The sequence below is a fragment of the Anopheles ziemanni genome, chromosome 3 (assembly GCF_943734765.1).
Source record: "Anopheles ziemanni chromosome 3, idAnoZiCoDA_A2_x.2, whole genome shotgun sequence".
NCBI classification, from domain to species: Eukaryota; Metazoa; Arthropoda; class Insecta; order Diptera; family Culicidae; genus Anopheles; species Anopheles ziemanni.
In genome coordinates, this window is record NC_080706.1 from 39,720,601 (window position 1) to 39,733,572 (window position 12,972).

General features: G+C 46.0%; 1 protein-coding gene across 1 annotated transcript in view; it reads left to right on the top strand.

The window, feature by feature from the left end:
• LOC131284715 (ankyrin-3-like) overlaps window positions 1-12,044 on the top strand; it is a 28,686-nt gene extending 16,642 nt beyond the window's left edge. The window contains 10 exon segments of the mRNA XM_058313576.1: window positions 4,146-4,247; window positions 5,263-5,715; window positions 5,792-6,556; window positions 7,472-7,675; window positions 8,896-9,639; window positions 9,709-9,889; window positions 9,955-10,231; window positions 10,383-10,400; window positions 10,505-10,890; window positions 11,731-12,044. Of these exon segments, the coding sequence (XP_058169559.1) occupies window positions 4,146-4,247; window positions 5,263-5,715; window positions 5,792-6,556; window positions 7,472-7,675; window positions 8,896-9,639; window positions 9,709-9,889; window positions 9,955-10,231; window positions 10,383-10,400; window positions 10,505-10,890; window positions 11,731-12,044 (3,444 nt within the window).
• The last annotated feature ends 928 nt before the right edge of the window (window positions 12,045-12,972 follow it).

Below are 12,972 nucleotides of genomic sequence, written 5' to 3' on the forward strand. Positions count from 1 at the left end.
GTCGTTTCGGAAAATCTGGCTGATGATGAAAATCATTCTCAGAAAAAGAAAATAAAATGAAATCAATCCGTCTACCACCTGGCTCGCAGTATCGATTATACGCCCATTAAGCGGAAAAACGAACAACCAGCTACGGTGGATTTGTTTCTGGCGAGAAATGTCCTCTAGAACAAACAACAAACCAATGCCTACTGCCAACAACTTGTCGCTAAGGCACATCAATCACGCAGTTTGTGTGTGTGTATGTGTGTGTGCATGGAAATTGCCCTCCACACGATATGGTAATTTGACATTCTAGCAAATGAAACGAGCCCTATTCTCCTTCGCTCCTAGCCCTCACGGTTCCACCCGAAGGTAATCAAGCCGACAAGCCTACCGGTTGGAAATACGGCTTGTTTGGGTTTGCGGCAAGGTTGAAGGGAAGGGGTGCCGGACGGTGGCAGCCTGAAATTTTGCCTGTAACATTTTCAACTGTGTTTGGGTGCGGTCGTCCTCGTGATCGAACGGGTTGAGCAAACTCCGTACGTATGTGGATACACCTATGACCGCGTCCACACGGCATCGTAGCGTAGCGATTTTGACACTCCGTCGTAGTGTCAACTATTTTTTATGGCCGTGGCTAAGGCCTCTCGACCAACATTTTCACTACGACGGAGTGTCAAAATCGCTACGCTACTATGCCGTGTGGACGCGGGGTATGACGCATGGTGTTTTGCTCTGGGATCCCATGGTTCATGGATCTAACATTCAAACATTACTCGAGTCGAAGAAGGAAAAGGCAAACGGCTGCAGAAAAAGAGGAGTATTTTACTGGTTATGTGTAATAAAATGACGTTTGATCTACCCATATGAAATGCGCCAAATATTGAAATGTTTGTATAACTGTTTGATTTATTAGAAATTGGTATAATTTGAATAATTACATTCGAGGGTTTATAGAAACTTTGAAAAATGTCATATTCAACAAAAAATACATCACGCTCCACAATTTTGGCCTAAGCGAGCTGTGTATTAAGATTACATACAAAAATGGCACAGTTAGATCTAGATCGACGTTACTAATATTATGGCTTACTGTCTTATAATGCTTTTAGTCGTTCGCTTGATACTTTTCTTGGATTGTTAATACCAACCCTTGTAAACCCTTATTAGACGAGGGCATTTTCTGTCATCTTTGCCCAGTATTTTTCTGCCAAAATTGGTTTTTGACATAAAAATGCTGTCCGCTCGTGTAATAACGCAAAATTCCACAAAATGTGTTTTGCAGTTAATTGATCATTTTCATGTTTGAATTTAGCGTATTTTAGCAACCTAGAGTAACGAACCAAATCTGTTGCAAACAACAGAGCAAAAAGTAAATAAATCGCCACTTTGACATAAAAATACTAGTCGAAAGAAAATCGGAACCGGTCGTGCCCGGCCACTTGACACTATCTTCCAAAATCGACGGACAGAAATATTCCTCGTCTAATAAGGGTATTATACGCGATTGATCGTCACACAGAATATTGGCTATTCGAACAAATAAATGGGATACAACAGAGGTTTTTACCGTTATATCCATTTACACAATGTCATTAACTACACTTAGTTCGTAGCTTTCTAGAATTTTTACAGTGGAACATAACAAAATTCTCATTACAGTTGTAAAAGGAAATGAAAGTTGTTGTTTGTTTTACTCTATTGAATATTATTAACAAATATCGTAGAGACAACTTGTATCGAGAAAAGGCATTTATATAATTGAAGCTTGGATGATATTCGGAGTTGTGTTCAAGTTTCGTAGAAATTGTCTAAAAGTATTTTTTAAAAGGATAAGAAAATTTAGAATTGTATGTCAACGCTTGGGTTCGTAAGTGCGTATATTGTGCCATGAACATGAAAGCAAAACATTAATCTATTCCTTGTTCTATCACACGGTTTTTCTATGTATGTTGAAAAAGGTATGTCAAAAGCAAAGAGCTCAAGCTAGACGATGGATACATACCTTTTGACATTTAATCATAGGTATGTAGAATCGAATTAAAGTGAAATAAGAAAACTTCGACATGTGCTTGCTTGGGACGCAACTGTTCGTTATCCGAAAACTTCGAAATTGAACACACCGTATTCCATTTTGCATGCCAAATGCAACGTTTCATCTGGCAAAGTTCCAGCAAACACTTTGCCTGCATTAATTTGAAAGCACTCTAACACTCTAGCGTATCGTGCGCTGCTAAAGGGAAGATTCTGCGTTCGTACTGTGCGTGATCGAAATCATTGATTGTTTGGAGGACGAAAGAAACCAAAAAAAAAAAAAAACGCCATCCCACCGGCCCAGTTTGGTCATTAGGCGGTTGGTGGTAGGAAGGTTTTTGGGCGGTGGCCAATAAGCCTGCTTTTCGCTTAACTTGCATTCGCAGTGAGTAAAAAACGAGTTTTCCAAATTTGCCTCATTTGTCAATGCACGAAGTTTGTTGGCTTGTTGGGTATATAAAATGTCGTCTGTGTGTGTTTGTGTGTATTTTTGCGACTCGAGGAAAAAACGCTATAAAGCATGACGCAAATAAACAAATTCAAAGGCTTGCCAGCTAGTTTATGCTTCGTCCTGAAGAACTTTTGTCCTCTCATCCTTTTGAAGTTCGTAGCTCCCTTTCGATCGATAGTTCCGTACAACTGAGCTACTTTAGCTGCGTCCGAATGTGTCGCAATAAAGATTTTGTCACGCTGGCACGGGTGAACTTTGGCCGAGCAGGTCTTGCTAGGGATGACCTTTGCCGTCCGGCACCGAGATGGCGCGTTCGGGGCGCAGTGGAACACATTATTCACAATTATATCACCGTCGGAAATCCGGCTCGCTGTATCCGCCCAGCGTCCAAATGTCAGCCGATGTGATGAGGTGTATGCTTGGTGTACGCCAGACAGCCTGGCTCGGTCGGGCAACCCGCCTTAACGGCCGTGTGCAACACGACGAAAGCTGGCATGATGTAATGGTGCCCATGCTGTCAGCGGAGCTTCCGGCGATAGTTCTGCTGACGCCAGCGAAAAGCTTCCTCTCCTCCCCACGTAGATGCTTCCTGGGAGACGGTGTCGGACGAATGCTGGCACATAAAAGTATTTCGTGGTATCAAGAAATATGGAGTACACTTTGGGGTATTTTTTTTTTTTACCACGTCTTACCAGCCTCGAGCACCTTGGCGCAGAATGAAGGCAATTGCGAGCACGGAGTTGACCGGCTTGCCTGGTGGCACGGAGATTCCTGCACGGCATTCCCAGTATACTGCATTATGACATAGGCACGGATCGATCCGCTGGCTCTCTCTAGCGCCCGCCCGGAGGCCGGTAGGTTCAACCATTCGGTACGGTGAAGAACAGCCGGAGCTCTATGGCACATCTCGGACTGGCTACCGTGCCATTCGGTGACTGGAAGCCATCGGAGATTGATGAAGTCGAGCATCCGAGAGTAGTAGTGATACGTTCTTGCGTACCGGAACTTAGTATGCTGCCGGAGGCGCCTGTGTAAACTCTTGTGCTTTCGTGTGTGCGCAGGAATTCTCGGAATCTGGAGCACTTTTTCGCAGAAGCTCCAATTCAGTGCAAGAAGTGACGCTGGACAGAAAGGGAGTGTGTGTTTGGTGAAATGAAACGTTCATAAGAAAATTTATACTTCATAGAGTTAATCTGTTGTCAAAGAACACTATAATGGTAAATGAATTGATGGAATAAATTATGAGCATAAGTTGTGCATAGTTTTATCTTGATATATTCGGTTGAAAGAAAGTTTAAAAAAACTTGTGTGTAATTAAAAGAAAATGTGAAAAAAACCTACTCTACGTGTAGAACATCGTATCGCCCAAGGATGATTTTTAATTTGAATCAACAATATCAATTCTAATGAAACGGAGTTTTATCTTTCAAAGAAGTTTTTAAATTTAAACCTAGGATAAGTAGTCCTATGTTGAAGAATTGTGAAATTTTGCTCGCATCTATTCAAACCTCGTGACGTTTTATTTGTTTTATCTTGTTTAAAAAAAAGTGAATTTTCATTATATTTTCATTATTCAATAAGTTCTAGTGTAGTTAAATTTAAGTGATTCTATTTTTGTTTCAATCGTGGTATGTAAGATGATGTATAAATGTATTTCTTCTGTTCTGTTTCATTGCAGTCTGATGGAAACACATCGTTCCTGCGTGCCGCTAGGGCAGGCAACTTGGAGAAAGTACTGGAACATCTAAAAAACAACATTGATATTAATACTTGCAATGCGGTAAGTAATGTTCATGCGTATTTTGCAACTGGTTGTGAAATTCCTCAGATCATAAAGGGTGGCGATAGGTGAAGTGTATTTCATGGTGAGAGTTGAGTTTATTTGTAACGGCAGTTACAACGAAGTACACTGGATACGTCCGAGCAAAGGAAGTTAAAAGAAGTGGTGCGAAAAATGGAACGTAAATTTATCTTCTTTCCATGGGAGAAAATGGTGCAAAATCCTGTCGTAAAATTTCTGCTTCATGCTGCAAGTAAGTAACGCCAGATGTCGCCACCGCGCTGATCATCGTCCAGGATCGGCGTATTCTTTCGCCGTTTGAGTTTTCGTTTACGGTTCGTCGTACGCCGGAAGTGCGCATGCCTCTTCGTCAGCCGAGACCGCGTCCTCCACGAACACTGCGTGTGGTGGTGGAGGGGAAAGTTAGCACTCGTACTTCCTGAATTCGAAGAAGATTTCAATGCGCAGGACAGTGATGTCGGGTGGTTGGTCCTGCGCTCACGAACGCCGGGACCCCTCGGATCCATCGTCGGGCCGGCGATATGCCGAATGGTAGGTGCGCTACGATGTGTCAGGCTAACGACGCCGACAGCGACATCTGTCGGAAAACAGTTGTCGTACAGGACACGGCCTATAGCAAAACAAGATGAAATGTACGAAACGGTGTGTTAGGTTATGGTTCGGTGTCGGGTTTCCGTGAAAGTGAAAGTCATCAGCATCGGCATGGCCGACCCCGTGTTGAGTGGTATTGGTGTGCACGATCGGTGACGGGGCCGCTGAGTGAGTGATTGTGTCATGACAAATCAACAACCTGCCCGTGGGGGTTTTGTGCCAGACTGACATGGGATACGTATGGACATTAATGGGGGGCAAATAGAAAAGAGTGAAAAGGACTGTTACGAAGCGAAAGTGTGTCCTGTGTGTCGCTTCCCTTTATAAAACAATAAACAGGTGCGCGTTTGGTAGCGTTTGACGTTTCGTATTTTCTTTTCCGCCCCTCTCTCGTTGCTCACAGAATGGCTTGAATGCACTGCATCTGGCGTCGAAGGATGGCCATGTCGCGGTCGTGTCGGAGTTGCTGGCCCGTGGAGCCACGGTCGATGCGGCCACGAAGAAGGGCAACACCGCGCTGCATATTGCGTCGCTGGCCGGCCAGGAAGACGTGGTGAAGTTGCTAATCAAGCACGGAGCCTCGGTGAACGTGCAGTCGCAGAATGGGTTCACGCCGCTGTACATGGCGGCCCAGGAGAACCACGACTCGGTGGTGCGACTGCTGCTGTCGACTGGCGCGAACCAAAGCCTGGCCACCGAGGATGGCTTTACTCCGCTGGCCGTGGCTATGCAGCAGGGCCACGATAAGGTCGTGGCGGTGCTGCTCGAGAGCGACACGCGTGGCAAGGTGCGCCTACCGGCCCTGCACATTGCCGCCAAGAAAGATGACGTGAAGGCGGCGACGCTGCTGCTAGAGGTAACGATCAGTAGTCCACGAGGTGGACGGAACGAGAGAGTAATTAAGCATTTGTCTGCTTTTCCGCATCGTGTAGAATGACCATAATCCGGACGTGACGTCCAAGTCGGGCTTCACGCCGCTGCACATCGCTTCGCACTACGGCAACGAGGCCATGGCCAACCTGCTCATCCAGAAGGGGGCCGACGTGAACTACGCCGCCAAGCACAACATCAGCCCGCTGCATGTGGCCGCCAAGTGGGGTAAGACTAATATGGTGGCGCTGCTGCTGGAGAAGGGCGCCAACATCGAGAGCAAGACGCGCGATGGCCTCACGCCGCTTCACTGCGCCGCTCGCTCAGGTCACGAGCAGGTCGTCGATATGCTGCTCGAGCGAGGCGCCCCCATCAGCTCGAAGACGAAGAATGGGTTGGCCCCGCTGCATATGGCCGCACAGGGCGAGCACGTGGACGCCGCTCGTATCCTGCTCTACCATCGCGCTCCAGTCGACGAGGTGACCGTCGACTACCTGACGGCGCTCCACGTGGCCGCCCACTGTGGTCACGTGCGCGTCGCGAAGCTGCTTCTCGATCGTAATGCGGACGCGAACGCCCGTGCCCTGAACGGGTTCACGCCGCTGCACATCGCCTGCAAGAAGAATCGCATCAAGGTGGTGGAGCTGCTGCTGAAGCACGGCGCCAGCATCAGCGCCACGACCGAGAGTGGCCTGACGCCGCTCCACGTGGCCTCGTTCATGGGGTGCATGAACATCGTCATCTATCTGCTGCAGCACGACGCCAGCCCGGACGTGCCGACTGTGCGCGGCGAAACGCCTCTGCATCTTGCGGCCAGAGCCAATCAGGTGAGTGTGGGATTGGAATACTACCACGATGTCACCAAATAATGGAGCTCGTCACGCGATGGAGACGCCTAGTACTTTACACGTAATTACTTCTCCAAAAGCACACACTATCTGTACTAGCAATTAAAGGGTCTATGGTTGACTCAAAAGAGTTCAGCTTGTTAAACTAATACGAGTTAGCTTCTTGTATATTTCTTAATGTTTTGAACATTTTTCCTTTATTCACGGCAGTAACGGCCGTCTTCGAACATGAATGCCGATATTTACTCACCTTTTCCTTCACTTGGCGTACAATCGTTCTTGACTTCTGAAATATATGAACAAATATTTTGCTGTTCAGTTTCAGTTCAGTTATTTACAAAAAATCTTTTATAACCAACAAACAAAGTTGTTATTAATTCAAATATTGAACCGTTTTTATGTATAAAATATTTTTATTTAACCCTATATTCACATCAGTAATAATGTTATGTACTGAACTCTGGAAACTTTACCTTCAGATGAAACAATAATTGGCACGTACTAAGAATAATTAACTTTTATCTTCATCATTTTTTTAAGATGGTAAAGAATACATTTATAAAGCCTGTCCGTCATTTTAAATTGCAGATAAAACTTTGTGTCTCATGATTTTGCAATAAAGAGATGCATTGAACTTAACTTCATGCCATTGGCACAAGACAAATCTTGCCAAGTAGCTGGTGATATAATCACCTTAATTTTATTAATTTTGATAGTATCATAAATATACAAGAAAACGAAACCGAAAACTTACAAGAATACTTAAAATACGCCACTTGTAAAACACAATTTAAGTTTACAGTTTTAATACCCAATAACTGCAACACTTTGCTAACATCTTCTCTTCAACGTTAATTCATCTTTAATTCTCACTCACTATATTCCTTTTTCCAGACCGACATCATACGCATTCTGCTACGCAACGGTGCGCAGGTTGATGCCCGCGCCCGTGAACAGCAAACGCCGCTGCACATCGCGTCGCGCCTCGGCAACGTCGACATCGTCATGCTGCTGCTGCAGCACGGTGCGCAGGTTGACGCGGTCACGAAGGACATGTACACCGCCCTGCACATCGCCGCCAAGGAGGGCCAGGATGAGGTAAAGAATCTCGTTGCCAAGAAACTCATGGATCACATAGACACCGTCTATCTGATGCAGCTGTTTTGGATACGGCATCAGGAGTATTTCATTTAAACAGTGCTGATGGTGGGTGGGCACTCTTATGTAGCGCTAACATTGCCGGCGATCCTCTTACGGTGCGTGATGCAACCAAAGATTCAACCGCATAAGCCGGTGGAAGCTAGAGACAGGGAGAAGAACGACGAGCGCAGCTCGAAGGAAGCTAGAAACAAAGTGTTTGTGTCTGTGTGCCATAGTAGACATATCATGTACGACGAATTTACAGGGAACAGGGAAAACAATCATTAAATGACTTAGGCTTAATCGATGCATCGACAAGTAAAAACAACAAAATGCACAACGAACGCTATGAGCAAACTGATGATGAAACGACGAACGACTCCGCACATCAACTGGGAATGGTTTAATGTTGATTGCTTCGGGTTATTTCATGCCTCCGTAAATTATTCTTTTATCCCTAGCTTAAGTTTATGCATATGATTTTATAATTTTCTTACTATACGTTTAATAAAGTCTCTCCGGCTGATGGGTTCGAGTAGCTAAACAAGCGACTTCACCCAAGGACCAATAATCAGGATGTTCTGTTTCGTTTTCCTTCTTTCATTCATTATAATTATTTCACTTTATGTTCATTCGTACTACGCGGTAGGCTTTCCCTAGGATGGTTCCAGCAGATTTTATTTTCAAGTGCTTGCTTTTATTTCGAATCAAGGAAGGTTGAGATCAGGTGCTTCACCACGCAATGCGGAAGTATTCCACCGTAACAATACCAGGCAGGTAAAGCGAGTGTAGTTGTTCGAGTTTGGTTTTGTTTTTCGTTTGAACGTTCCGTTGACCGTTAATATACCTCCCTTTTTTGAGTTTGCATTTGCTTTCGTACACTTTAACGTTCGCCACGGTGCAGGTTATCGCCGTGGCTGTTTGTTTGGTGTTTGGAATAACCGCTTGTGTTTCCGTTTTTTCTGCATTCAAATGGTTGGTGCCCGAACAACCGTTAACTGTTAATCATTCCTGCGTTTCTCGACTATGAACCCGTTACCCACGCACCTGAGAACGCTGAACGTGTATCAGCCGAGTCGGGACGAAGGGCTGTTGAGGAAAGCCAACGGAAACGTGTACACATACGCAAACAAAGACATAGGCGGTGTCTAATACGGTTCCACTTTCCATCGTTATAGGTCGCTGCTGTTTTGCTGGACAACGGGGCGCAGATCGATGCGACCACCAAGAAGGGCTTCACGCCGCTGCACCTGACCGCCAAGTACGGCCACATGAAGGTGGCCGAGCTGCTGCTGGAGAAGAATGCACCGGTTGACGCACAGGGAAAGAACGGCGTTACCCCGCTGCATGTTGCCAGCCACTACGATCATCAGAACGTGGCGATGCTGCTGCTAGAGAAGGGCGCTAGCCCGCACGCGACGGCCAAGAACGGCCATACGCCGCTGCATATCGCGGCGCGCAAGAACCAGATGGATATCGCCAACACGCTGCTACGGTACGAGGCTCAGGCGAATGCGGAGAGTAAGGCCGGTTTCACGCCGTTGCATCTGAGCGCCCAGGAGGGCCATACCGAGATGTCGGGACTGCTGCTGGAGCATAAGGCAGATCCGGATCATCAGGCTCGCAATGGGCTTACGCCGATGCACTTGTGCGCACAGGAGGATCGCGTCAGCGTGGCGCAGGTTCTTGTGAAGCACGGTGCTAACACGCAGGCCGCCACGAAGGCCGGCTATACGCCGCTGCACGTTGCGTCGCACTTTGGACAGGCCAACATGGTACGCTATCTGATCGAGCAGCAGGTCGATGTCAACGCTTCCACCGGCATCGGCTACACTCCGCTCCACCAAGCTTCGCAGCAAGGACACTGCCACATTGTTAACATACTGCTGGAGAACCAAGCTGATCCAAATGCTATTACTAATGTAAGTTGGTTATGGACGGCTACCGAGGTCCCATCTGATCAACCTTTTTTTTTTCTCACCTACATTCAGAATGGACAAACATCGCTGAAGATTGCCCAAAAGCTAGGGTACATCAGCGTGCTCGATTCGCTGAAATCCGTCACGGATTCCAAGAGTACTCCCGAGCAACCGCCATCGGAGGAGAAGTATCGCGTCGTCGCACCGGAGGCGATGCACGAAACGTTTATGTCCGATTCCGAAGAGGAAGGAGGTGAGATACCAGCGGCTTCACCAGGGGCGATCAGTTCGTCAAAGGGTTCATTTTGCGCATTACAGGTGAAGACACCGTCCTGTCGGACCAACCGTATCGTTATCTAACGGTGGACGAGATGAAATCGCTCGGCGATGACTCGCTGCCGATCGATGTGACTCGCGACGAGCGGATGGACTCGAACAAGATGGTGCAGAGCGGTGACTCGCACCAGTTCCCGCCGACCGCGCTGGAAGATTCGATCAGTCCGCAGCACGCATCGATGGTGCAGTCCGGCATCTCGGCCGCCGACTTTACCGACAACATCAACATCGAGCGTCACTCGCACGTGGGGTAGGTTCGGTGGGATTGGGTGGGATTGGTCTGAATGCTAATGGTGATGGGTTTTGTTGACTAATCCCGAAATGTTGCACTTTACCACTTGTTTCCTCGCATTTTTTAACGCTTTCACTGACGATTGGATGTTAATGTTCATTTGCTTGCGTACTAACAGAAAGCTTCACTGGAAGAAGTAAGTTTCGCCAGAAGATCGATCGCGAACCAAGAACTCGGATCGCGCTGGATCGTATGACATAATGAGCTGACGATTAATTTTACTCCACATTGCTGCCGCAGCTTCCTGGTGTCCTTCCTGGTAGATGCTCGTGGTGGAGCCATGCGAGGCTGCCGCCACAGTGGAGTACGCATCATCGTACCGGCCCGGTCGGCCGCACAGCCGACGCGCATCACCTGCCGCTACGTGAAGCCGCAGCGCACGATGCATCCGCCGCCGCTGATGGAGGGCGAGGCGCTAGCCAGCCGGGTGCTGGAGCTGGGCCCGGTCGGTGCGAAGTTCCTCGGACCAGTCATCATGGAGGTGCCCCACTTTGCGTCGCTGCGGGGTAAAGAGCGCGAGATCGTCATCTTGCGCTCGGACAACGGTGAAACCTGGCGCGAACACAACATCGATATGTCGGACGAGATCATCCACGATGTTCTGAACGACTGTTTCGAGCCGGAAGGTGAGTTTCGCTTGTGGTTAAGGTGGTTGAACATCCGAGAAATGTTTGCTATCGTTGTAATTTGCCGAACCGGTCGTTGAGATAAATCTAGGTGCATGGTTTCGGAAAACTTCCTAATGTTCCTCGATCCTTGATTACGCAAAATAAGGAAACTTTACCCAACATTATGCAACTTTAATGTTGTTTATGTTTTGCTGTGCACGGTGCATTGAAAATCAAGAGCGTGTTATTAAAAATCAAGCAATAGTACTGTAGGATCCAAAAATATTGTTCGTATATAAAAAGTGTCTAGTATTGCAGCTAGGAATACTTTTCGCTATTGCTGGTGCAGGAGAAAAATAGGAAAATTATTTTCCCGTTTTTAGTTACAAACCATCAGATGATTTGTATGGTGCTCAGAAATGTGCTTCTTGGTTATCACCAAATAATTGAATCTCGAATAACACTAAATGATATGTGTTGAATAAAGAGCTTTAAAGTCTCTTAAAAAAAAAAAAAATCTGGAGAATAATGGCGACTTGGCAGTGTCAGCAAGTTGCACATAACAGTAAAAAGAGAATATTGTAGCGTTCGTGGTTTTCAGAATTATTAATTATCATACAATATACCGTAGATTAATAAACGAAATAATATTAAACGATTTAGATGATTCAAAATACTTTTAAAAGCCAAACATTGAGCAGAAATTATGTAGCATATAAAATGTAATACATAGATCCGGCACAGAAAATTGACGAGATTATTGATGAAATTTGAATATTAAGCATAAGACAGGGTTGGATTTTTCTAGTTCATAGGTTTACCCAAAACACTACTAACCACTGACTTTTCCTTTCACAGATCTGGCGCAGCTGGACGAATTAGGCGGTGGCCGCATCTGCCGCTTCGTGACGTATGACTTCCCGCAGTACTTTGCGGTCATTTCACGCATCCGTCAGGAGGTGCACGCCATCGGACCCGAGGGTGGCATGGTGTCGAGCACGGTCGTGCCGCAGGTGCAGGCCGTCTTCCCACAGGGAGCGCTCACCAAAAAGATCAAAGTGGGCCTGCAGGTAAATCTGTTCAAACCACGCAAGGGTGTGGCGCCGGAGAAGTTGCGCAAGATAAGCGTCAACCATGTGCCGAAGAAGAAACGTTTCTCGCTGATCTGGTAAATGGGGCAGGCTGTCGACAGAGAGAGAGAGGGGCCTTGCGTGACTTTTATTTGGCAAAATGCAATGATCAAATATTACCCTGCGGGATACGAAAATCGGCAAGGCCGGGACAAACAAATCTCCAAACAATTTTGAATCTTCTACTTGAAAAAAAAGGTTACACTAATTTGACCACGAGGCTGCGGTGCGAGCCCTAATAATGCTCAACTTGATTTACTCTAGTCAATGCAATCAACTCAAAATCTACGTTTAATCTATATGCATGTTTACCAGTAACTTTTAAAAACATAATTTGGTTAGTAAAAGCTTTTTCTACGCGTTTATGAGTTTGTACGTACCACTGGTTTTTTCTATTTTCCTACAAAAAATGTGTCCTATGTGGGGGGCCACCACTTGTGTTGCTTTTTTATCAGTGTGATTTTACGTTTGCCGGTAGAGCATTATTGTAACAGCCAGAACACGGAACCGAGTGTATTCCAATGAGCAACGGCGAAAGTATAACAAAAGTTTTAAAATGAAACAACTGTTTGAAATCGCTTATACAATATCGAACTATCTTGTAATCGACAATATATGTTTGGCAATATAATTCCTCGGACATAAGTTCATGAGCCGTTTTGTGGTACACACATGTACAGGTCGAAACGCAAGACACGGTCGAGTAGAAACAGCTTGAGGCTTTATGCAACGAAAAGAATTGTCTTAGGCAGATGAAATCGAGGGGCACGTATGTGGCAAATTTGCTTTCTGATATGTGGTTTCCGCGTCTACGCGGATTGCTTATGTTAAATGAATTCATGAAAGAATAACTTTACATACCTTTCGTGCTTACTGACTAAGAATACAACTAAGCTTTTATAAGTACGAAGAATCAAATATTGTGTTCGGTTCGTTTTGTCATGAACATGCAATAACTATGAAATAGTGT